The 27026-nt window shown below is 37.9% G+C and overlaps 2 protein-coding genes across 2 annotated transcripts in view; one reads left to right on the top strand and one right to left on the bottom strand.

The window, feature by feature from the left end:
* Nucleotides 1-27026, bottom strand: part of IQGAP2 (IQ motif containing GTPase activating protein 2) — a 311908-nt gene that overhangs the window by 68202 nt on the left and 216680 nt on the right. The window contains exons 12-14 of the mRNA XM_037801784.1: nt 25104-25228; nt 18126-18289; nt 3916-4006 (exon numbers count right to left, since the gene is read on the bottom strand). Of these exons, the coding sequence (XP_037657712.1) occupies nt 3916-4006; nt 18126-18289; nt 25104-25228 (380 nt within the window). The remainder of the gene's footprint in view (nt 1-3915; nt 4007-18125; nt 18290-25103; nt 25229-27026) is intronic.
* Nucleotides 7307-15547, top strand: F2RL2 (coagulation factor II thrombin receptor like 2). Its single transcript, XM_037801785.1, has 2 exons — nt 7307-7599; nt 11643-15547. The coding sequence occupies exons 1-2, from the start codon at nt 7536-7538 to the stop codon at nt 12713-12715; spliced, it is 1137 nt and encodes a 378-aa protein (XP_037657713.1). The 5' UTR covers nt 7307-7535; the 3' UTR covers nt 12716-15547.

Here is a 27026-nt window from a genome sequence, read left to right as displayed (position 1 = left end):
TTCTCTTGCTGCTTTCAGGATCTCTCTTTGTCTTTGATGTTTGATAATTTGATTATTAAGTGTCTTGGTGTAGGCCTATTCAGATCTATTCTGTTTGGAGTACACTGTGATTCTTGGATCTGTAATTTTATGTCTTTCATAAGAGATGGGAAATTTTCATTGATTATTTCCTCTATTATTGCTTCTGCCCTTTTTCCCTTCTCTTCTCCTTCTGGGACACCAATGATACGTAAATTCTTGCTTTTTGTTTTGTGCTTAAGTTCCCAGAGATGTTGCTTGTATTTTTCCATTCTTTATCTGTTCTTTTGTTTGTAGGCTTTCAGGTACCTTGTTCTCCAGTTCCTGAGTGTTTTCTTCTGCCTCTTGAGATCTGCTGTTGTATGTTTCCATTGTGTCTTTCGTCTCTTGTGTTGTGCTTTTCATTTTCATAGATTCTGCCACTTGTTTTTTCAAACTTTTGATTTCTGCCTTATGTACACCCAGTGTTTTCTTTATAGCCTTTATCTCTTTTTCCATATCTTCTCTAAAGTTTTTGAATTGATTTAGCATTAGTTCTTTAAATTCCTGTATCTCAGTTGAAGTGTAAGTTTGTTCCTTTGACTGGGCCATAACTTCATTTTTCTTAGTGTAGGTTGCAGTTTTCTGTTGTTTAGGCATCTGACTTCCTTGGCCACCCCAATCAGGTTTTCCCAGACGAGAGCAGATTCAGGTCCCAGAAGGAGGAAATATTCAGTATCCAGTTTCCCTGATGGTGTGTCTTAGAGGATTGACACACCCAATGCTTTTCTGCCCAGGAGGTGGCGCCTGTCAGCCTGTCACTCCAGACTGGTGTAAGGAGGTATGGCCCGCGGCTCTCCTCCCCCAGGCTCCCCTTCTTGGGAAGCTATGACCCCTTGAGAAAGGTCATTTGAATATAAATAGATTCTTTGTTTCTCTGATTCTGCTATCTCCACCCTTGTCTGGGTCAGAGTACTGCGAGTTTAAAATGGCTGAGGCTTTCTATACTGCCGAGCACTGCGAACTGAAAACGGTTGAGGTTTTCTCCACTGAGCTGCCCAGGTTTACAGAGAAAGAGACAGAAAGCCGCTTTTCAGGGTCAATCTTCGGACCCCAGATTCACCCGTCGGCCAGAGATAGCACCCGATCCTTTGGGCTCACCATCCCAAGACAGATACGTCCCCTGGCTCTCCAAGGTCAGTCATCTCCAAAAGCCTCTGTCTGCTTTTGGGGGATTCGCAGTCTGTATTGAGCGGTTAACATTGAAACCCCAGCTGGAGCTGGGCTGAGGTATATTCACTTGTTTAGAGAGTGCTGCTCTCTAGCACCACCAGGCTTCCATGAGGGAGGGGCTCTTGGCTCAGGTCCACAGTTTTTACTTACAGATTCTATGCTGCGATCTCGGGCGTTTCTCCCAATTCAGGTTGGTGTTATGATGAGTGGACGGTCATGTTTGTCTCCCCGCAGTTATTCCAGATTATTTACTTGTTGTGCCTGTTCTTTATTAATTGTTCCAGGGGGACAAACTAGCTCCCACTCCTCTCTAAGCCACCATCTTAGCTCCTCCCTCAAGCATTCATCCCAACCCTTATTTTAATACAACCATTTTCCATGAAAATTTAAAACATGCCTTGGAGCACATCCTAACAGAACAGTCTCTATCTGGCTTATCTTTTTACCTACAGTACCTGGTATATAGTAGTTGATTAATGATTGCTTAGAGCTACCAGGAGAGCCCTGTATACCATTAAAATCATACCATGCTATACCAATACAGTGAGAGACTTTCAAGGACATGGAGGTATGTGGGTGAGAACTATAGAGGTGTTTGGGCTTATTTGCTCCTACACCAAATCTTAGCTTTTCAGTTTTTTCTCCTCTTCCTTCACTGTCAGCTACTACTTGCTGCTGTCAGAGTGCCTGCCTATGGCAACCCAAATACTTTACTTCCTTGTACTTTGTGGCTTCAGATGTGCTCTGAGTTGCGAAGAGACAACCAAGCATATTAGAGTTGTGCGTAAGACAAGAATAAACAGACTCAAAGTGCCTCTCTCAGGGGTCCCCAAAGTAGTCCGACTTGGAAACATCTATTTTGAATGCTTTTGTTTAATCTGCAGGTTTGTGGTTAAGTTTCAGATAGTTGAGGAATGTCAGATAAATAATCTCCTGAAAGTCAGGTATGTTTCTACTAAGGAACAAATTAAGAAACCTCTCATAAATCTCCTAAAAGACCCCAAAATGTTTGCTTTACATTTTAAGACATATACCAGCAGATTCTCTCTAAGGCATGCATTCTCAGTGGGGGGTGTGATATCTACCTCAAAGGGGCAAAAACTGTTTTTTGAGGGGTTGAAAAAAAAAAAAACATGCTTTTTAATGTACACAGTGCAGAACTACCTACCGTACATAAACAGATTTACAGCAGTATTAAAATTTCACGGGGGTAAGTGGGAATCTAAAAAGGCTCCTTAAGGGCAATAGTGGAAAAAAAAAGTTGAGAACACTCTCTAAGGAGTCAAAGTAGAGGCAAGCCTACTTTAGGCAAGCAAAATGTTTCAATGAAAATGAACACCGTGCTGAACTGTAGGAGATTCAGACCACTCTGACCTTTCAAATCTCGCCTGTGGTAAAATGAAAAGTCTAACACAGTTTCTTGTATCAGATGATCTGGGAGTGGGTTTGATGCTTAGAAGCTCTGACCCAAATCTGTTTCAAGCCTTCATACAAAGGACGAAGAATGCTTTTAAAATTAAGATTAAACTCCTTGTTGAAAAACCAGAAAATTCTCATCTCAATGACAGAATAGACATGGTCTTTACCTTCAGAACGTCTTTTTGCTATTTATTATAGAAGAACATGTATCAACTCTGCTGAGGGACAGGACACAGGGAGCAGACAGCAGGATTTTAAATGTAAAGTGTGCCATACAAAATCATACATATTGGAAAAAACCTCTTGCTTTTATAGTCAACAGAACCATGAATCTCAATGTGAAGAAAAGAATCAACATTTGCAGGCCAAATGTATGAAGAATCCATAATAAAAGGAACAAAATAACTTCCTAAATTGGTTTGTTCTCTAAGAGAAAAGTCATAACCATTTAGGCTACTTGAGTATCTTACAATCTAATTTCTTAAAGTATTTCTTCAAACTATAGCTGCCTTCATTAACTTTCTTAGGCACATGTCTCAATTTTCATTTTTTAAAGACCTAGACTGCAAGAAAGAAGACTTCAAAGTTCCTAAAAGGTATAAAAGTTCAGGTTAGAGAAATACACATATTTTTCTAGAGTAGGGAAATAGAAACCAGAAGCTTCTCACAGATTTTTCTTTCAAAGTTTAAGAGCACATCTTTGGAGCAAGAAGTAATATCAACTGCATTCTATGACCTGATACAACAGAAGAGTCTGAATTATGCCATGAATGGACAGGTTAATGAATTCTATTTTTAGGAATCTCACTTTAATTTATGAGGGTATTAGTACATGTAGATTGTTAGTATACTAATTTATAACCTATTTTAGATTATAATGAGAATTTTCATAATTACCTTCTCCTTGAGAATGGAGGCTTAAAATAAAAATTTTGAATAATTGAGGACATGGAAGGAGGAAAGACAGGAATTTATTAAGCAGAAATGGGCTAGTTTTCTAAGAATCAAGATAAAAGAAGGTCAATTCTGAAATTTGAGAACTTAGAAATTTTTTTTCTGGATTTTGTTGGACAGCATTCTGAAATTTTGCACCTAATCACCAAAAATAGTACAACCAATTAATTTTATTTTTGTATAAATATGCATTTAAGAACTAAAACTTGGTAGGAGAGTCCAAAACTTCTCAGAAATTAAAAGTTACATGATTTCAGTCACACAATCAATTAAAAACAAGGCAAGTTCAGGAAGTGAAAGGTGATAGCTTACAGTCTTTTGCTTTGTCCTTGTCCATGTTGGCCTCATTCACTGCTTGCTGGATCTCATCCAACCAAAGAATTTTAGATGCATTGTCAGAGTCCTAGGAGCAGTGTCATAGAATAAAAGAAAGGACAGTGAATGATGATGACAAAGAATGAATAACTACTTTCAGGAGTCATTCTATATTAATTGCCACAAATTTTTATTTAGCAACTACCAAGCACTGTCATGTACTATAAAAGGTACTTATGAAATGTTCCCCAAATCCAACCACTCCTCACTTCCCCAGTGTACACCCCTTTAGTCCAGCCACGATCACCTCTCACCTGCATGATTGCACTAGTCCCCTATCTGCTTTCACTGCTTCCAAGTTTGCCCTCAACCACAGTGGCCCTCTACAGACAATCTCCTCACATGTATGTTTCCTACATCACTCCACAACCATTAAAATGAAACACAAATTCCCTTTCCATGGACTGTAAGGCTCCAAAGAGCTGTACCTGCCAAACTTTCTGGTTTCACCTTACACCCCTCTGGCTGGTTTTCTCATTATTTATGCCTCAACTCAAATGCCACCTCCCCCAAAAAGCCTTCTCTGACTACCCTACTTAAATACAGTCTCCCTCTATCAGTCAATAACCATGGCTCCCAAACTCTGTGCCAAAGTGCTCCAAGGTACTGTGGGAAATTTTTAATTTGAGAGAGAGACAGTGAAATTTGACATTTACCAGACATGGAGATAAAAATAAACAAAAGCAAAAAACAAGCAAACAAAAAACAAAACTTGGTGACTGTTCTCAAGGAGCTATCATTCTAGTAGAAGAGGCAAATGTGTCAAGAAATAATACAAATGTGATCGGTGTAATACATGATCTGGAGATAGCCAAAAAGGGATTAACTTATGGCACAGGTGTTGAGTTGCAAGGGGAAGAAAAACTAAGTCATTAAGCATCACTTCAAAAAGAAAGGGGTAGCAATCAAAATGTACTAACTTATCCTTAGATGGTCTTGCTACAATATGGTGCTAGTATAATGTATCAAATGGGGCTCCCGGCTAGCAACTATGTTTTACAAAAACTTATCCAAGATTGCAAGTAACTAATCGCTTAAGTATTTCCAGGGAGGGTGAGACATTCATTTTAAAAATGGGAATATCTATCTTGGAGCTACAGGGAGCTCTGGAAAACCAACGCCATCATTTAAAATGCAAGATGGATGGTACAGGCAGGGGGTGGTTGGAAGCAGGAAGGAGAAATAACATTCTCCAGCTCCTTTGGCAGGCTTTTAATCCTAATTCCCTCAACAGCTAAAATGAGATGTTGAAAGGGCTCTGAAATGAGACAAAATATATACTCGTTTTTACTTCCTGCAAGGTCTAGGCTGACAGAGACCTCTGGGGAAGGTGTGGTACCTGCTTCCGCGATCACCTCAGCTGGATCAGTCAGCTGTTAGTAAGATTCACTATTTCTTTCGAGAATGGATAGGAAAGGTTCAGACAGGATGTGAGGTAGGAAGGCAGTGACTAGAGGAGAAAGAGACAGCCAAGTGGGAACAGTTTTTTTCTCTATTTTTAAGCTCCACAAAAACTCAACACTCCCCAGATGATAGCCTTAAAAAAAGCTCCAGTCAAGTTCATTTATGTCTGCCTCACTGTTTTTGTAGGTTATTCACCCATATTGCTTCCTAACTTATCACTGTAAAAGACACACCAACACAAACTATCCAGATGATAAGGAAATTAAATCTCGCTTGAAATCTTAAAGTGTCAGTCTTATAAGTCAAACTAAAGAGAAACTTTGCAAATCAAATGAATTCAAGTCAATGGTTTAAACTGTGACACAAACAAAATGTTGTTTGGGTTAAATGTAAAACCAAGAATAAAAAATCTAATCCTATCAAGGTAAGATCTTCCAATTGCTCACCACAATAATGGAAAAGATTTTACATTTCTGGGAGGGCCACATCTCTATCTCCAGCTAAACAGTCACATTCAACATATGAATTACAAATAGATTAAATGAACAGAAACTAGGCATGTGCAAATCAAGTCATAAATTCTTGAATTTTGAGAACTCCTAGAAAAGTTTTCATTAAACAAAAAAGTACCCCCCTCAATATTTTGTGGGGTTTGCTATTTCTTCCTCAGTTTATGTTAAAACAAGTTATATAGATAGGAATTACATACTGACCTCTGATTATAAAAATCTTGGTTGGATGAGATTTAATCTAGATGTGAAAAGATAAATTCCTTCCTAGTTCAATCCCTCAGCTTTAAGGCTCCTCTGGAATTTGCTTTTTCTGGTTCTTGCTGCATTTTATAGCCAACAGGCTGCTGGGTTCTCTGGCTTCGAGTTTCATCTTAAACTTCCTTAATTATAGGTAAATCTATTACAGTGCAGTTTAATATTAAATCATATCTTCTAGACTACAGCTATACATAAAAACCTTTTATAAACCTGATCTCCAACATTCATATGATAAAGGGAGCTCTTTGTACTTTAATGTATTACAATTTTAGTTTAATCCCCAAGTTACCTGACCCTACAAAGTTGTTGAATTAGAGGCTCAGAACATGTCAAGCTGTGACAAAAAATAAAGAAATGAAAATAAATATCAAGTTCTGGCCAAGCATTCATGACAATTTCAGACCTATGTGACTCTGATGGAAAACTTTCAAAGTGGTCATATACCCAATTTTCACTTCTTAAAAAATGCATGTTTGCTTTCTATGAATTATTTTTTATTCAATTTTATTGAGATATATTCACATACCATACAATCATCTGAAGTGTACAATTGTTCACAGTACCATCATATAGTTGTGTATTCATCACAATTTTTAAACATTTTCATTACTCCAAAAAAATAAAAAAATAAAAATAAAAGTGAAAAAACAACACCCAAAATAGCCCATCCTCCCCTATTATTCATTTAATTTTTGTCCCCATTTTTCTACTTATCTCTCCATACACTGGGTAAAGAGATTGTGAGCCACAAGGTTTTCACAACCACACAGTCACACTGTGTTAGCTATATAGTTTATACAATTGCCTACTATTTAATTATATAATGTGTAACTATGCAATGAGTTCAAGAATTAAGATTGGAAATAGCTAGGAGTTCAAAGGAAAAGATAGTTTCTGACAGCTCGGTTATTAAACAGAAATTACACTCGAACTGAGTCTTAGAAATGGGTAGAAAGGAGAAATGGGACAGATTCAAACTAACTACTACCTAGCATCTATTTTCAGCTTACTCCTGTAAAGGACTATGTATTTTCTGCTATTCTTTAAATGCATATAAACACACTGGGTGGGAGTTACAGACTATTAGGGGAGGGTAAGAGTTAAATGACTTTCTCCAGGGACAGCGTAACATGTCTGCTGGCCAGAGGCTCAGACTGAGTCATGCATACCAAAACCAGTGGTTTCACAGCCTTTCCCTGCGAAGAACCAAGGCATGTTTCCTGCCTGTAGAGCACAGGAGAACATGCTTCTACTGAGAGAACAAGGTTTCCTTTTCCTGCTAACACATGGAACTGAGGCAGAATCGTGCTCTGTAACATTTGATAACATTTGAGAACATCATACATTGGATTACATTTGAGAAACGGGACTTGGGTCATCAAAATGAAAACTCTCATCTTTGCAGCCGCTGGACTACTGCTTCTGTCGCCCACTTTTTGTCAAAGTGGTAAGCTCTTTTCTTATGGGCTATCATAGGGGAGTTAGAGTATTATGGGGTATTATAGTTCTGTTACAAGAGTTAATGGAACCTGATTTTCTTTGCATTTTAGCAAACTGCAAACCAAAATAGCAGAGTTTGATCTTAGATATTAAAAGGTGGAATCAAGGAAGTGAATATCTACAGTTTGTTCACTTTTTTCAAACCTTCTCAAAGACTAAGTGTTCTCTGCTGATATTTAAATACTTGTGGTATAATCAAGAGTTTTAGATAGCTACAACTAATTCAAGAAATCAATTCTCTTTGTCAGAAGTTTTTGGGTTTCTGAGAATTTTCTGTTTCAGTCAAGACAGTACGTTTTCAAAGGATTAAAAAAAAAAATCCTATGTTTATACCTCGTGGTGAGGCGGAAGCAGGAATATTACCAGAAAGAGCAAGTCATCTGCTTTCAATAGCCAGTGATGCTAATAAATTAATGTTTCCCAAATGAAATCTCTTTTTTGACTTTCAATGATAGCAGGAAATTCTCCCAACCCGTATATATGATTTTTTTAATTTTAGAAGATCTCTCAAATACCATTATCCACTCTCAATGTGTTTCCTATTTCATCCATCACAATGCTAGCCTGTAACCTTCTGCTTGCTCCAAAATTAACCAGTTTGTGACAGGTTTGTATCCACAATTATTTTACAGTGAGGTCATACTCCAATGTGCTCAGAAGTTGGGGGGCGGGGGGGGGGGGGGCGGGGCTGCTGTAACAAACTACCAGAAGCCAGGAAGAGGCAAAGAAAGATCTACCCTACAGGTTTCAGATGGAACATGGTCTCACTGATACCTTATTTTTGGACTTTTAGCCTCCAGAACTGTCAGACAATGAATACAAACTATGGTGCTTTGTTACAGTAGTCCTAGGACACTGATAAAAGACTACTAGTACTCTTAGAAGAAGAGGGGCATGAAGAAGTTGGGGGCAGAGGACTACCACAGGGGAGAAAAAACAAAGCAAAACCTCTGTACTGGGATATTGCTTAAATGGTTAACTGAATCCATGAAGTTGTAGGAAAGCTCTAAGAGCACTTGCGGAGTGCAGAGGCACATGTGGGATTTATGTCTAGGGTAAGTACGTGCTCTTCCTGGGAGTGGATGATCCAAAATGCTAAGCAGCAGAATTGCAAGAGAAGACAGGTTTGTGCCTTCAAGATGTTAGTAGGGTTTGATGGAAGCAAAAGGTGGGGGGTGGGGTGGGGGTGGGATCTAAAGAAGCCAAAAGGAAACCACTATAAAGAATTCAAACAAAAAACATTAACGACTACTATTCTTAAGGAAAACCAGGCTCTAAGGAATAAAAGATTTATTTCAGCTGAACCAGATCCAGAATGCTAATGGAAAACGGAATCAAGCTGGCTTTTTCACAAACACAGTCACTGTTTAGCATGTTTTTGACGCACCATGTCTTAATCACAGGAATTTTCCGAAAAACTAACAAATGCTAGGTTTCAACAGCTCTCTTAATCAAATCCTGAAAGGAAAATAACTTGTATACAGTGTTTTCTAAAATCACTATTTCCCAGCTTTGTGCCAATCTTTAAAGGCACATCTCTTTGGATGAAATCAAAAGAATTTTTCTAAAAAGCAAAAATGAACAGATGGATTTCTGTGGCTGAACTCAAGTCTCACATGACATGTCTTCAAAGATCAAATCCAAACACAGGCAGACCGTGGCATCCCATGTTTCCCTTTCCTTGTCTTTATCCCTCTACCTTTCTCAAGTGACATCTGATCCTCACATGCTCTGACTTGTCTCAGCAATGTTCTCCCTCTATTTTACGTGCTGTATGCAGTCTGTGCAATCTTGGGTTTATGAGAGAAGCTTCAATTTCACCCCAGGACAAAATCCTAGAGATTCAAGCAGGAAGAGAAACTGCCTCTAAATGTTATTAAACACTAACCTCAAATATTCAACAAATAGAAATTCGGAGGTCATGTGAAAGATGTAACTGGTATTTTTAATTGATAAGTATGAGGTTTACATTAGGGATCAAAGCCCATCTTAAGGTAACATTAGAAATTAACAGAACCCATATTTTATATATGTCAAAGATTAATTTATGGAAAAGCTATATAATGATAAAACGGGTTTGGCCATTTAGGTTTACTTTCTTTGTGAAAATACTCTTTCTCAAATTAGGATCATTAATATATATATGCAAAGTAATAGCAAATATTTATAATATGTAGTTGATGTGTCTATGCTTTTTGTATTCATTTCCAACTCCTTAGGCCGTCCCAGCTCTTGTTTTCTTGTATTTCTTCCTTTGTCTTCTCTTCCCTTAAAATCAGGCATTTCCCTTAAAGTTTGCCTTTGAATTCTTTCTTCTCACATCTCTCCCTTGGCCATCTCAACCACTCCTACAGATTAAACTACAGCCTTTATGCTGACCAATAAATCCATCTTTCTCATTTAAGTTCCCAGAATTTTAAACTCCAAACCTAGTTTTCTAACTTTCTGACTTGTTGCTGGGCATTTTATACACTGATAATCTTCCAGCAACTCAAGCACAGTGATATTAAAGACTGAGATATTAGCTTCTCCCCAGTTCTCTCCCCTTGTACTCTTGCCTCACTTAACGGCACCTTCCACCTCTAAGCCATCCAGAGTAGGGAACTTGGAGTCATTTTTGTCTCCTACTCAGCTCTCACCACCCACATAGCCAGTAAGACGTTGAATACCTTTGAGCCCCCATCACAGGGTGTCTCAGATCAGACCCCCCTTGTCTCTAATCTCTTACCTTTTCAGTCTATTCTTTGCACTGTCATGAGAGTCAAATCATGGTTGTATCAGTTTCCTATGGCTTCTGTAACAAATTACCAAAACTTAGTGGCTCAAAACAACAAAGATTTTATCATCTTATTCTGGAGTCAGATGTCCTAAAATCAAGGTGTTGGCAGGGCTGCGTTCCTTCTGGAGGTTCTAAGGAAAATACATTTTCTTGCCTTTTTCAGCCTTTAGAGGCCATCTGCATTCCTTGGGTTGAGACCTCTTCCTCCATCTTCAAGTCTGTCTCTCTCTCTCTGACTTTGACCTCTTGCCTCCTTCTTATAAGGACCTTGTGATTATATCGGGCCTACCCAGGTAATCCAGGATCCCATATCTCAAGATCCTTAACTTAATCATTTCTGCAGAGTCCCTTTTGGCATGTATGGTATCAATCACTCACAGGTTTCAGGGGATTAGGACATGGACATCATTTTTTTTTTTTTTTTTTTTGAGAAGGAGGGGAAGTGTCTACCAAAATGGACACTCTCCTGCTCAAGCTCCTGCATGTATGAATTTCCAGCATTTATGAATAGGCTCACAATTTCTTAGGACAATTCAAACACCCTTCAGAAATTTAGCTGACTCTTTAAATCTCATCTCCCAGAAGCACCTCCATAGCATAAGACAGTGCATGTATGTGCATCTTCTCTGCTAGTCTGAGAGTTATTTCAAGACATGGATGGACTTTATTTAAAATTTTATACCACTGGCACATATGTATGCAAAAAACATTTGCTGAATTGCCTTATCTGATATTTGCAGGTCCCATGCCAGCCCACACTATGCCTTTGCCCATTCATCACCAGAATCTTATTCATCTATTAAATTCCATCTCCATATGAACTCTGCTTATCTTTGCTCAAGGTCATCTTTTCCTTGAAGTTTTGTTCAAACACCTGAAATGGCTAACTCTTGCCTGAATGTCTAGACAGTCAATATGACATTGGCCTGTAATGGTCTGATGTGCTATTTTTGTCTAGTCCAACAATATTATAAACTCCCTATATGCAAGGACTATGACATCTAGTTTTAAAAGCATCTGCATCTGCTATCATTATACTGGGGCATGTAATATACACTAGATACATGTTGCTGATTGCCTAATCTATAACAATTTTTAAGTAAGTTCTACAACTACAGAAATTATGTAGCATAATATACTTAGTTTTATTTTCTCCTGAACCATGCATAGGCTCTGCAATGAATATATTAATACTTCTTTTTCAATTACAGGCATGGAAAATGATACAGACAACCAGGCAGAGCCAACCTTTCCGATTAAGACCTTTCGCGGAGCTCCCTTAAATTCTTTTGAAGAGTTCCCCCTTTCTGCAATAGAAGGCTGGACAGGAGCCACTGCAACTGTAAAAATTAAGTGTCCTGGAGAAAGTGTTTCAAATCTCCATGTGAACAATGCTACCATGGGGTACCTGAGCAGCTCCTTAAGCACCAGACTGATACCTGCTGTCTACAGCCTGGTGTTTGCGGTTGGTGTGCCAGCCAACGCTGTAACCCTGTGGATGCTCATCTTCAGGACCAGATCCATCTGTATGACGATTTTCCACACCAACCTGGCCATTGCGGATTTTCTTTTTTGCATCACATTGCCCTTTAAGATCGCTTACCATCTCAGTGGGAACAACTGGGTGTTTGGGGAGGCCATGTGCCGGGTCACCACAGTCAGCTTCTACGGCAACATGTACTGCTCCATTCTGTTCCTTGCCTGCATCAGCATTAGCCGCTACCTGGCCATCATCCATCCTTTCACTTACCGGAGGCTGCCCAAGCGCACCTATGCCTCGCTAACGTGTGGATTGGTATGGGCGACAGTTTTCTTATATATGCTGCCATTTTCCATCCTGAAGCAGGAGTATTATCTTGTCTGGGTGGATATCACCACCTGCCATGACGTCCACAACACATGCGAGTCCTCATCTCCCTTCCAACTCTACTACTTCATCTCCTTGGTGTTCTTTGGATTCTTAATTCCATTCGTGGTCATTATCCACTGCTACACAGCCATCATTCGGAAGCTAAACACATATGATCATAGATGGTTGTGGTATGTTAAAGTGAGCCTCCTCATCCTTGGGATTTTTACCATTTGTTTTGCTCCAAGCAATATTATACTCATTATTCACCACGCTAACTACTACTATAATAACACCGATGGCTTATATTTCATCTATCTCATAGCTTTGTGCCTGGGTAGCCTGAATAGTTGCTTAGATCCATTTCTTTATTGTCTCATGTCAAAGATCACAGATCACTCCACTGGCTATCTTACAGTGGTGAAATCATCTTAGAGGACAAAGAAAGCCAGATGTGAAAAATAATTCTTGAAAGAACATGCACATAGTACAAGGAGCTCTATGCTACACTTCCATTTTTGAGTGCCTCAGGAATAATGCTTCAAAATCAATCATCACAATAAAAGAACTAAGATTTTTAAAAAATTATTTTATCAATATTTTAAAAATATCAACACAGGGAGAAGATATCACCACTTTCTTTATGGCAACTTACACATTTTCATTTGTCTTGCAGGTCCCATACCAGCCCAAATTTAAGTTTGTATAACTACTTAAATTTCCAAGCACAATTCTTCTACATTTCTTCTCTGTCCTCTGTATCCCTACAATGTCAGTGGTATTGCTATCCTAGAAAACTGGCATCATTTTTGAAATTTCTTCTGCCTTCAATTAACTCTTGCTGGCACCTGCCTCATAAGCTCATTCCATCCTTGTAAGGTATCTCAGTCTGACCAGCACACTCTAATTCTCTATCCCAGACACATCTTTGCCTTCTACCATTCTCGCCACTGCCAGCCTACCCTCCACTTCACAGATCATTGCTAGATTCAACTTCTTCAAATACTGATTTGAATACATCACTCAAAATGCCAGCTCACAACCTTTACTGGCTCTCCACTGTCTCTAGATTGTTATAAATCTTTAGCCTCACATTCAGGGCTAACTCTCCACTCTTACTTCCCGGTAAACCTTGCACGCAAAGTAGGTATTAGCCAAAATTCCTTCTTTGCTGGGAACTTGACTTCTCCTCTCTTTGCCCCTGCCTCTGACTGGGAACTTCATTTTACCATCTTTGCCCTAATGTTACCCAACTCTTGAAGGCCTCAACAGATCAGTTTTTCCTGATTCTCAGGCTACCAGAGAAACATTTAGCTAGAAGTGTCATTGCTCTAATCTAAACCACTGAAGTATTTTGTGTGATTTTATTATATCACTTATATGCAAATAATTCCATACACATTTATTATGGAGAAGGCGCTTGTCTTCTCCCTTCTTTGAGGTTCTGTCGCAATCCCAGGTCTGAGACTTCTCAGTGTGGGGCCCCACTCCATGCTTTACACATCATGCTGCTGAATGAATGAATGAATGAATGAATTAAAATCCCAAACCATCTGAACAGCATGAAATTCATACTAAAAAGGCAAGGTACTCTGTAGGGCACAGGGCAGCATTATTTCTGGTTTGCCATGTTAAAAAAAAAAAAAAAATCTAAGGAAACTAACCTAATAAGGTCATTTAGAAATTTACAATAACCCCTTCACTGGTTTTGTTCCTTTACATAGTTCTTAATGGGGAAATGGTACTTTGTTACAAATGTCGAGCATATTCCTGTAGGTCAAGACTATGTTTCCTTTAGCTTAGGGATTGGACAGAGGTGGGATATTGGTAGTAAAGGGTAGGGTTAGAGAATATGAATGGGGTTAAGGAAACCTTTAAGCATGAAGGATTGCTGAGATGCATTTACAAGGCTTTAGGAATGTGCACTGGCCATATATTTTGTAATATTAAAAGAATAAAAACTCTATTTAAATGCATATTTTTGAATGCACACAGTTTTCTTAGTTCTTGCATGTCTGTTTCACTGGACATAAGTAAAAATTTGCACATGAAGACCATTTACAATATGTGTATACTTATGTGAAGAACAAAAATCAGGTAAATACCAAAGCAAACAAGAAAAATAAATCTAAAATAAGTTTCAAGATGACAAAAACTTCACTGGAAGGAATTGGCTTCTGCAAATAAATTATCAACTGTAATATAAATTTTTTAACTATGCATGTCTATATAAGCAATATATAATATTTTATCTATCTGGAAAATTTATATAAATGGTATATTGTATGTATCCTTCAACAATTTCCTTTCATCCACTCCACATAATACTGGATATTTTCATGCTAATTCAAGTCGTACTAGACCATGCATTTAAAATGCTTCATATGAATATCTCCAATAAATTTCATTTATTTTTTGGCAGTGGAGTTGTTTACCAGTTTTTCACTATTTCAAACAAGGCTATGAAGAACACTTTTATACCTGTGGATAAGTTTCTCTAGGGTGACATGTAGGAGAATTTCTGTGCCTTAGAGAATGGTAATTGTCTCTTTTATGAGACACTGGCAAATTGTTCACTCTTTTTCCCATCAACTACCACTTCAACCTGGAGCACCCTTTGTAGGAATCACAATTTTAACCAGGAAAAGATACAGCAATAGTCACTTATAAAAATGCAATTTTTATGGAGTAAATATACAAGCAGCAAAACAGAACTTTTTCTGGGGAAATTATTCTTATGTTCCCCAAGTATTGCCTTCAATGTAAAAATAGTTCACAAGAGAAGCCTCAAGTGAATGGACATAGAAAGTGTGCTGCCAAGTATGTGCCAACAGCCCCATCATCCAAGAGACAAAGTTAATTGTGCACTCAAGGACGGTGACATTTTAAATACTGTTAAAGAGGACCAAGTATCCACACCACCTTACACCACTGTCCTCAGTCTCTGATAAAACTGAGCATCCGTTCTATGGAGATGCCACCACTGTGAGCTTTCACAGCTGTATACTTTGGCACAAGGTTTACTTTCTATTGGCAGTACCAGCAATATATCTTCTTCCGTTATTTTCTAAGGCCAAACCTTGGAAGGCAAGGCACAGAACTACCACCATAAAAACACAACCTGAAATTTCCAGATATCAAAATAGCAAAGGTTAAGAAACAAAAACAAAGACCCTGCCAAACAAATGACAGAATTCAATTTATTCCAGGGAAGAAGAACAGGTTGAGAAAAGAAAGCTTTCTAAGTAGTGTGCCAAGAAAGAAAACTTTAAAAATCACAAATTAAAATATATTTCATTTCCTGGAATTACAGTGTTTTAAATCTGTTGGCAATGCCAACATAGTCCAAGCCCTAATTTTATAGGTCAAAAATGGTTAAGTGCATGAATTAGAACCCAGATATTGAGGCCTCATATTTAATGCTTTCATTATACCATCAAAGTTACTTCTTTTGCTTGTAGGAAGGATGCCCAACACAGGCTGGGCACAGCATAAGCTTTCAGTGAAGTGTTCCGGGTCCCCTGGAGTGCTCTCGGGGAATTCCATCTTGATCTAGTGCCCTTAGATTGGAAGGTCTGGAGGGAATCTACGCTTCCTCCATACAAAAGGCCTTGCGTTTGTAGTTAGGCTCACCTCAGAGACAAACCCCCATATGGCTACTGTCACTCTCTATCCTGTTCCCACTTTGGTGTGTGGATGGAGCTGGCTCTGGGTCTAGGAAAGACCTTATGACACAGAGGGCTGGGAAGCTCCCCACAACCCCCCTTACCTGCACGGCAGGCACCAGTGCCCACAACAATACAAGCTATGTTAATCAAGTACTTTTTTGTGGCAGTATATATTCTTGTTCAATCCTCATCATAATCCTATAAGATAGGTACTACGATCCTCATTTACACATGTGAAAATTGAAGCAGAGATCTGGTGACTTGACCAGGATCACAGAAGCTAATTTGTGACAAAGCCAAGATCTGAGTGGTACCTGTCTATCTCTACAGCAAGTAACTTTAACTGTCAATGCTGGCAAATGTGCCACGACCACAGCCACGTAAGTGTGGGAAACAGCAAAGAGGCCCACTTTTCCTTGTTCACAGTTTCCGTCTCCCACACCTGGGGTGTGGGGACGTGAGGCCTTGGGTTGAGTTCTTGCTTTCCCACCCACCAGCTGTACCTGGGCCTGGCATTGAACCTGAGCCTCAGTCTTACTCACATGAAATGAGAAAGTGTCCACCCTCATGACTGCTATGAGGATCACATGAGAAAGTTTGACGTGAGGGCATTTTTAAAGCACTAAGGGTAAGGCAATGTCACTGCCAGGCCTGGCAGAGGCTGACAGCCCAGAGGGCCCTTCAATTCTAAAGAGGCAGCTTAGTAATATGGCGTGAACAGGACTGAACATCAAATATGTAACACAAAACAGTACAAATACTTATAGTGTGAAAAAGGAGTCTCCCATCTATACCAGCCTTCTGGTTCATCTTACAGAAATATTTTAGTCACATAGAGGCACATGTATGTAAGGGTATATTATCCCATTTTTAAATACATGGAAGCATGCTTTTTTCACTTAATATACATATTAAAGATTATGTTCAATACAGATCCACTCCTTCTTAATGGCTATAGAGTATTTCACTGAATGGATATGCTACAATTTACTTAATCATCCTTCATTTGATGGACATTTATGTTGTTTCTCATCTTCTATTACAAAAAATAACACCATAAACCTCCTGTCCTATCTGCCTTAATTCACAATAACATTTGTTTTTGTATCAGACAGATCTGGGATGTAATCCCAGAATGAATTACTTTTTGGATGGCTTTAGATAAGTTACTTAACCTTAGTTTCATCATCTGTAAAATAAAGGTAATGATAACTCATAGGGCTGTTAGGAGGATTAAATAAGGTAATACACACAAAATACCTAATACCATGCCTGGCAAATAGCACATGATCAGTATTGGTTTGCTCTAGTTAAGGATGTTTTCTGTGTTTCAGATGAGACACTTCTTGGGTTCTAAAGACCTGTATAGAAGAGAGGCCCACTCCTTCACAGTTTGGCCTGCACCCAGGGACATGGCAGCCACAGATGGCTGGGTCTCAGGTGACATCACTCTCAGGTGACAGCATCACCACTCAGCCAGGTACCCTTCCAACACTGGCCAGGATTTGTGGGACTCCTCATAACATCAATTCAAGCCCTGCTGCCAGATAAAACCCTCTACTCTTTAAGACGACCCAGTCTGGGCCAATGTCTTCCCATGCCCAGCACAAACCGAGGTGGTACCCACTTAGCACTGCATTACCTGCCTACATCAGCCTGTTCTCCACCCACCGACCCAACAGGCTCAGCTCCTGTTCTATCACTATGCCAATTTCCCTTAGGATTCTAGACCACAACAGTCCCCACCATCTCTGAATCCCTCTGTATATCCCTCACTTTGACACTTTGCCACATACTGATCTCTACTGTTATCTAACTATTTGACGTGATAATGCTCATTGCCTGAGTTTCTAAGCATCCTGAGGGGTAAGGACAGAGAGCATTCAAATGGTTTCATGTATTCCTCCATATCTCCTTCTTTCCTATCAGATGCTATGCCCTGCACTATGTACATACCGTAAATATCCAGTGAGTTGAACTCTGAACAAGACCTCACGCACAACTGAATTTTTAGTATGAGAACTGAAGCTGTAATCAGTTCTATAGCCAGTTTTTCCCCAATGTGTTGGCACCTGGAAAAATCACAGCCCTGTTACCTCCATTCTGGTTTAAGGGTGATCGCTAGAAGAAGCAGCTCATAAGCTTTATGAAAAATGGGTCAAAATCCTAAGACTTACCCTGAGTTTCTGTGATTTAGCATGGTGTAAAACATCCTGGTAGTGCTGGGCAAAGTCTGGATCCACATCTCTAATCTTTGCTGTTGGTAACAGCAAGGAATCTAGAGTCTTCGAAGGATTCCCTTCATCAATAGCTTCATTGATGTATGTTACAGCAATGACTCCTATAAAATGAAGAAAAACTTTTTTAGGTCACAGTACATTGTTAAGTACTCTAGAACCACCTATTGAAAAGTTGAATTAGTAAAGGAAGGAGGGGAGTCTGCAAAAGAAAAAAAAAAAAAAACTATTAGAGCTAATAAATGAATATAGCAAGGCTGCAGGATGCAAGATCAATATAGAAAATCAATTCTATTTCAATTCTATTTCTGAAAATGAAATCAAGAAAATTCTATTTATAGTATTATCAAAAAGAATGAAATACTTAATACATTTAACAAGTAAAAGTGTGAGTCTTGCATACTGAAAACTTCAAAACACAGATGAGATTAAACAACATCTAAATAAATGGAAAGATATCCTATGTTCATGAATTTGAAGACTTTTAATACCATTAAGTTAGCAATACACCTCAATCAATCAAAGAATTCAATGCAATCCCTGTCAAATTCCCAGCTACCTGTTTTTTTGTTTGTTTGTTTTGCATAAATTGACAAGTTGATCCTAAAATTCATACGGAAATGCAAAAGACCAAGAATAGCCAAAACAATCTTGTAAAAAGATGAATAAAGTTGGAAGACATACTCTTCCCAATTTCATACCTACTACAAAGCTACAGTAATCAACACTGTGTGGGACTTGCATAAGGATAGATAGATCAATGGGAAGAATTGAGTCTGGAAATAACTCCTTACATTTTTGGTCAACCGATTTTGGCAAGGATACCAAGACAATCCAATAGGGGAAAGAACAGTCTTTATAAAAAACAGTGTTGGGACAACTGGGTATTCACAAACAAAAGAATGAAGTTGAGCCCCTAACTCACACCATATACAAAAATTAACTCAAAATGGACAAAAGACCTAAATGTAATAGCTAAAACTATAAAACTCTCAGAAGAAAATAGGAGTAAATCTTCATGGCTTTGACTAGCAATGGTTTCTTAGTTATGACAACAAAAGTACAAGTAAGAAAAGAAAAAAATAGGTAAATGGGATTTCATCACAATTAAACCCTGTAAAAGAAAAATTAAACCTTGTGTATTTCAGAGGACATTATATCAAGAAAGTGAAAAGACAACACACAGAAAGGGAGAAAACAGTTGCAAATTACATATCTGATAAGAGACTTGTATCCAGAATATCTAAGTAATTTACAACTCAATAATAAAACAACAAATAATGCAATTAAAAAAGGGGAAAAGGATTTGAATAGACATTTCTCCAAAAGATGTGCAAATGGCCAATAAGCATACAAAAGATGCTCAACATCATCAGTCATTAGGGAAATGCAAATCAAAATCAGGAGATACCACTTCATACTCAACAGGATAGCTATAATTAAAAAAAGACAGACCGTAAGTATTGGTAAATATGTGGAGAAATTGGAACCCTCATATATTGCTGGTGGGAATGTAAAATGGCGAAACCAGTTTGGAAAGCAGTTTGTTAATTCCTTGAAAATTAAACACAGTTTGCCACATGACCCAAGAGAACTGAAATCCTATGTCCACACAAAAGCTTGTGTGTGAATCTTTATAGCATTATTCATAATAGTCCAAAAGTGGAAACAACTCTTATGGATTGAACTGTGATCCCCAGAAAGACATGTTCAAGTCCTAACCCCTGGTCCTAAATGTGACCTTGTTTGGAAATAGTCTTTGAAGATGTGATTAGATAAGATGAGGACAGACTGGATTAGGGTGGGCGCTTATCCATATGATTGCTATCCTTATAGGAAGAGGAAATTCGGACGCTGAGACACAGACACAAGAGAGGAGAGGCCATGTGACCACAGAGGCAGAGAACAAGTGCTGTAGGACCAAGCCAAGGATTGCGGTTAACATCAGAAGCCAGGAAGAGGCAAGGAAGGATTCAGAGGGCCTATGGCCTAACTGACACTTTGGTTTCAGACTTCTAGATTCCAGAATTGAGAGAAAATAAATTTCTGCTGTTTTAAGCCACCAAGTTTGTGGTACTGTTACAGTAGCCTTAAGATAAGCCCAGTATTCATTAACTGATGAAAAGATAAACCAAATGTGGCATACATCCACACAATGGAATATTGTTTGACCCAGAAAGAATATGAAGTACTGAAACATGCTACAATATAGATGGACCTTGAAAACATTGTTAAGTCAAAGAAGCCAAACACAAAAGGTCATTTATCTTAAGATTCTGTTCATATGAAATGTCCAGAATAGGCAAATCCATAGAAGACTAGTGGTTCCCAGGGGGTGGGGGTGGGGCTGGAGAGGAAGAGGGACTGACTGCTAATGAGTACAGAGTTTCTTTTTGGGGTGATAAAAATATTCTGGAATTAGATAATGGTGATAGTTGCACAACTTTGTGAATAACCAAACCCCATTAAATTGTATACTGTAAAAGGGTGAATTTTAGATGAGAATTATGTCTCAAGCTGTTATGGGGGGGGCAATAGTTTGCATGTGAGTAGCAGCAAGGATGCTAATTTCTAGTGTAACTCTTATTTAGATGTTATATAGTAAAGCCAAGATATTTAGGCGATGGAACTCAAGAATACCAGAACTAGAAAAGAAGAAAGAAAAGTAGAGACTACAGAAAACTGAAGTGCAGAAAGGTTTGGATATATTCTATACACTGATTACTTCATTGCTCTGCAAAGGATGCAAAATCAGAGATAGTGCAAAACCAAACAATTCCCTACAGTGCTAATGAACAGCAGAGGGACTTTCCAGATCAACGTAGTCCAGCGTTGTCTGTAATGATGGAAAGGTTCCATATGTGTGCTGTCCAATACGGTCAGCACTAGCCGACATGTAACTATTGGGCACTTAAAATGTGCCTTGTGTAACTAAGAAATGGAATTCTTAATTTTAATTAACTTAAATTTTTTATTTTAATTATTTTAAATGTAAATTAATGTTAATTTTAATTATTTTATTTTTATTAATTTAAATGTAAATAGCCACATGCTATTTTACTGGAAAGTCTAGGTAGGATCCATAGAAATAAACACAGTCTTGCGTGTTTTGGGATACTTTCAAGGTTCAACTATGACTAATTAGTTGCACAAATTGTTTATTTAATACAGTAGGTAAAATAACACCTGGAGCTCTAATTATTCATGGATGTACCAAAGGATGAGTAAGCACATCCACCAGTTTAATCTTCTACCACATATTAGGATATGGACTCTAAGTTCTAGGAATGAAAAGCACAGAAGCCAAGCTGTGGAATAGAAGTTTTTTAAATTCCAGCAAAGTAGTCTATACAAAGGCCACTTCTCAATACCACCTTACTACTAATAAAATAAACAATCACCTAGACAGAAAATAATATGATAATAAAGTATATATACATATAACTACCTATTGCTATATCCACATATGCACACATATACATACTAGCAGAGTGGCTTTTGCTTTTCAGGTTAGTGCTGATAGACAAGAACTGGTAGTGAAAATAAACCATAAAGTCAAATATACTATTTCTTAAAGTCTTAAAGTCAAACTTACTATTTCTCAGTTTGCCAGTTATTTTTCATCAAAAATGAGCAAAAGTCACTTTACAAATGTCATATGCCATGAAATAAACTAAGTACCTACTAATTTTTAAAAAGTATCTTCATCTTGACATTCAAATCAAGGTAAAATATGTAGCTAAACATTTTCTGAATAGATGACACCACAAACACCATCTTGCTAAGAGTTAAAAGATTTCTCTGTAGGAGGCAAAGGACAACTAAAACTCCTAGAAATTATCTCAGGTTATAATACTTAAATATGTTTGAAGACAAAGCAAAAGTATTTCTCTAATATGCCTTGGGAGCTCTCTAGTCTGAGTACTATTTATATTCTGTATTATCATTTCACCATATAGTATTTGTAATCTCAAGAGCATGGAATGCTTCATGTTAATCTCAGGACACTCCCTTGGGCAGAATGTTCTAAACACTTCTAAACACCCATCCAAAAGTGGTCCTTACAGAACCAAGTCCAAGAAAAAGAGAATGTGTGTTCCTAATGGCCGATCACCTGGAGATGAGTGCATTTCAGCTGACTTGATTGAAATCAACTGCTTAGATTTGGGTTTGGTTTGTTTCTAAGAACACAAACTGCTGAGGTCATAGTCAATTACCTCACAGGAGCTGAAAGACCTACCCAGAAGCCCCCTGGGCACACTTGTATCACGTCCTCTCTTAATAAAGGAGAAATCCCATTTCATGTTACTTCATGGCCCACCTCTTTTAAATTAAGGTGTGATACTCTAACATTTTACTCCAATGAAAAAATAAGCTTGCTCTTAGACTTCTTGTATTTGAGACAGCAAATAAAGTAGCTTAAAAAGAGAAGTACCTGCCAAATTTGGAAAGAAGTCAAAGACTCAAATGAAGAAAACTTTCCTGTCCAGGCTACATGATTAAAATAATGCTCCTCTATGGCTCTATTGGAAAAAGTAAACTTTCCATTAAAAAGTCAACAGAACATCCAAGTCTGGGGAAATGTGTTCAGCAGATTCTCCGTTAAATTCAACTTCCACATTTATCATTTTCCGTTAGCTGCATACCTTATCACGTCACAACTCAGACACAGGGTTGCACCTTGGTGTGTGTGGTGGTGACGCGTGAGTAATGTGCTTTCAAGTTGTTGTTAAAAAAATTCTCAGTTCATTCAGATGATTAATTACTATATTGTGTAATTCATGCATATTTATACTGGCCTACTTTTAAAAATTCAGCTTTGTAAACAGTTACCTAAAAATATGATATCAAACTTAAGCAAAAATACCGCAATGAAGGAAAAAAATAGAGAAAAACAACACAAAAAAAAATACAGAAAAATTAAATACTCCATATTAAACTCCCCAAATTTTAGAAAGAAAATATTCGTCTCTGAAATAACTACTCTGGTTATGGCATAAGCCCTTTGTAACAAGATACTTAGAAGAAATGTTATTGTGCCTGTGTGTATGTCCCATGGAGAATAACACAGCAGTGCAGTGACCTTGGCAAATAAAATAATATACCAGTCAAAAGACATTAGTGCTTAATAAGTAAATTCATCTACAAAAGACCACTCTTTTTTTAAACTATACAAACGGTAACTTTCTCTTTTCTGAAAATGAGGGTTACAACTGTTAGTCTGAGAAAAATGGCACACACACACACATACACACACCCTTAATCAGTTTCAAGGAGAATGACAGTAAAACTTCAATTTTTTAGCATTGAAAAATAATACACCTTCACTCATTGTAAGCAGCACACACAGAAATCACCTGGATTGTGGGTACTGCTCAAAGAAATTGGGAAAAAGTAAGAAAACAAAGATGGGACATGAAGATTCCTACCCCTTTGGTGGCATTAGCCATAAAGTACCCAAACCACTACTGCAGGAGACTCAGGGTAAGGAGCTGGGGTGGGAGTGGGGGTCAAGGAGAAAGGCAGGAGGGCAGAGGGCTGGGGACGGACCTCTGTCACAGTACATGCAAACCAATCTTTTTCCCCTAGATGATGCTGCACACATTTGCTCAAATTAGTGCTTGCCTCTTACCTAACATCTAGCAAGAACAACACACTCCCAAGCTAACCCATCAGAAAAGCACTAAGTGGGCTGTGTGCAAACCACCCGACAAGCAGGGTTCCAAAATGTCTCAGGAAAGGAAATGAAGAGATGCAAATGAAAGCTGTGTGGTCACAAAAGAGGAAATTTCAATTCTCACGAAGTAGAAAAGGACATTAAGAAAGTGTCCAGGGATCAGAGTCACATGTATGCTATATATCAAGGTAGTATACCTGGGCCCTATTTTGTATAAGTGGGCTAGAGAAGATGTTTCGGAAAAAAAATTCCAGCCTTGATTTTTGACACAGTACTCAGAGAAAACGGTAAAGGAAAATAAGAAAACTAAGCAAAAGCAAACTAAAAAGTCATACATTTAACCTTAAGAATGGTTTTAGTATTCTAAAATTAGACACACAATTAGAAGACCAGATCTGAGAGTTTATCAAAGTACACTAGAACAAAACATCTTAACATGGTAGGAGAAATATCTACCTACTCCGTCAGCAAACATAGAGCAGGTGAGTTGGAAAAAGTCAGTCAAAGCCAGAGGGTAGAATGGACGGCAATGACTTTGGCAATCTTAATCTAGTGCTGCTGACAAATCAAGGAGCTCTGAGAAAACCAAAGATGGCATTTGTTTTTATGATGGAAAAGACAGCTTGAAGTTTGAATTTGGTAATTCATTCTATAGAAAAGCAGCAAATATACCTGACTAAAGTTGTATAGTTTCTCTTTCTTTACTCTGTTTTTATAAGCAAGAGACAAAGAAGGAAATGAGCTGATATTGAAGAAAGTGCAGTTCATAGCATATCTTGGGTTTGCGGTATTTTCATGCTGGTAGCTCATAATTTCTAGAAACATGTGGATTGCCATGATTTGCAATACAAAGCAACAGACTGCATTTCAATTTCTCCATTCCTAAGGCAGGAATGTATATCATATTTCAGAAAAATGCCCAAATGAAAGGTCAAGGTAAAGTTGTGGGCTTAAAATGCCAAGTGGTCTTAGAAGTACAAATTAAATAAGAAAATACTAGGACTTGCATTCATGTATTTTTATTCTAGGCTTTTATGTCCTTTGTGATTGCCTTGTATTGTTTTTAATATGTTGGTACAGCACTTCAGGCATAACATTTATATATAAATATAGTCACACATATAGGGGAGTATGCTTTCATAAGCCTCCATGCACAGACATGCAGCACTTATATAAAGAACTAAGTCATCCAGACACTTATTCCCCCACTTCATGGAAAAGAAAAGTGTCCGCATACTTACGGTCGTTTTCTTCTTGAATTTGACTATTAACCATATCGATACAATTCTGAATTTCATTCCAGGTTAAGTTATCTTGCCCTTGGGATAAGGCTTCTAATTTAATGGAGAGTAATGTATTTGCATAACTGTGGAAGAAAAAACAATCATGATACCAATAAGAAACAGTTTTCTTTATGTTGTGTACCTAAAATTTTATACCTGTGGCCACATGTATATTAATATGAGGTTAGACAAGGAGTAGAAAGGCAAGTAAAATTCTCTTGTACATCTTTGTCACTTACGAACTTGCTGGTACTAATGGTGTTTTTTCTTAAAAGAAGTTTTCTGTAAAAATGCTGTTTAATGGAAGTTTTAAAAATCCAACCTCATACCTAACTTAAGCAAAACCACAAGTTCTCAACTCTGTGGAACTATTATTATTTTTTGTTTTTCAGTCATTCACTAATTTTCCTCCTGCACGTCTTGGTTCTTTGCTCACTGTGCCATGCTGCCCTCATACCTTATTTCTGACCCTGCCCCTCCCTTACTGTATACAGTCCTCTGGAAAATAGTTTGGTCAACCATTTGATTATTTTTTTCTTGTCTGGAGAAATCTGAGTGAAAAAATTATCCACCTTGTTATATTACTAAGAAATTTTTATTTCTCAATAATCAATTTCCCCTTTAAAAATCATAAAACCAATGTTACAACCAGAAGCTAACATCAACTGTTCCAGCCCAAAATAAAGAAACTCAAAAGTTTGGTTTCTTTGAATCCTAATCCCAGGGAAATAAAGAACAATCCCCATATGCATGGAAAATAAAGAACAGTTCTCTAGGTACATACTGATTCACTTATGCAATTTGACTTCTCAGTAGCACATAGGGATTTACAAAAAGCAGAGGTTAAAAAAAGGTAACATAACACTGAGTCGGAAACAGTTTCTCTAGTTGTGACAAACTTTCTCAAAGTTCTGCATGCTCCAGGTTGACAGTGAAGTGTCTTCCACAGAGTTGTTTAAAGAAAAACATTGTTCAAAAAGGAAGTGGTGCTGTGTATTTATTATTTGTAGCTGAATGAGGCAGCACCAAATGCAGACCAGAAAATGGCTAGATGTTATGTGTGAGAGGTTCACCTTACCAAGAGTCACAAACCTACGCAAATAGTCTGCTCACCATTAGTATATAATAAACAATATTGACTACGGTAGCAATATAGAAAAACTGGCACCTTTGCACTGGTTAGCATCCATTTCTGTAAGAAAGTACAAAGTTCTTACAAGCATTTCATATGCTAAATGTCTAAATGATGACCCAACAGGAATAAAATGAGAAAGGTTAAGAATGAATACAGAACACACGTACACACTCACACTCTCTTCATATCTTTAGACATACACAACAACCAGTCAAAGGAAAAGATCTTAGGATTAACACAACAGGGTTCAAAAGGCTTTTCAATATAAGCACTAGTGTCAAGAACCAAAGATGTCAATTTTTGGAAAACATTTGGTCCTCTCCCAAAACAAGTCTGTGTCCTTCCCTTTCCCTTCTTTTCTCAGAGCTTTCTTTGCTTTATGCTATGGATGGGCTAGAAGACTTTTTTCATAGTGAACCAGGAAGCTTTGAAAAGATTATCAACCCAATTTGATTCAGCAGGTGTTTATTAAGCACTTAATATCTGAGAAATATGTGGCAGGCTCTACAGAGGTAATTCAGATGAACAGGACATGGCCCTGTACTTCAAGGAGCTTTCAGACTAGTGGGTAAGACAAAAACTCAAAGCAGAAAACAGTAAAGCCCATAAAAGTAGAAACAATAGGGTTCAAAGGAAGGCAAAGTGGAAGGAAGTTCTTACTGGTGAAGAAACTTCCCTGTGAGAGACAAAGAACTAAGCATTCAAACTTCAAAACAATGCTGCAGAGTAGGTTTTTGTTTCTTTTT

Source organism: Choloepus didactylus, chromosome 13 (assembly GCF_015220235.1).
Source record: "Choloepus didactylus isolate mChoDid1 chromosome 13, mChoDid1.pri, whole genome shotgun sequence".
Classification (NCBI taxonomy): domain Eukaryota; kingdom Metazoa; phylum Chordata; class Mammalia; order Pilosa; family Megalonychidae; genus Choloepus; species Choloepus didactylus.
The sequence above is the reverse complement of the archived record's forward strand: the minus strand, read 5'-3'. Positions and strand labels throughout refer to the sequence as shown.

Excerpts from the sequence above, each read along its gene's own strand:
- F2RL2 (XM_037801785.1), top strand. The coding sequence starts at position 7,536 with ATGAAAACTCTCATCTTTGCAGCCGCTGGACTACTGCTTCTGTCGCCC. Across the intron at positions 7,600-11,642 it reads GCCCACTTTTTGTCAAAGTG|GCATGGAAAATGATACAGAC; the intron begins GTAAGCTCTTTT and ends TTTCAATTACAG.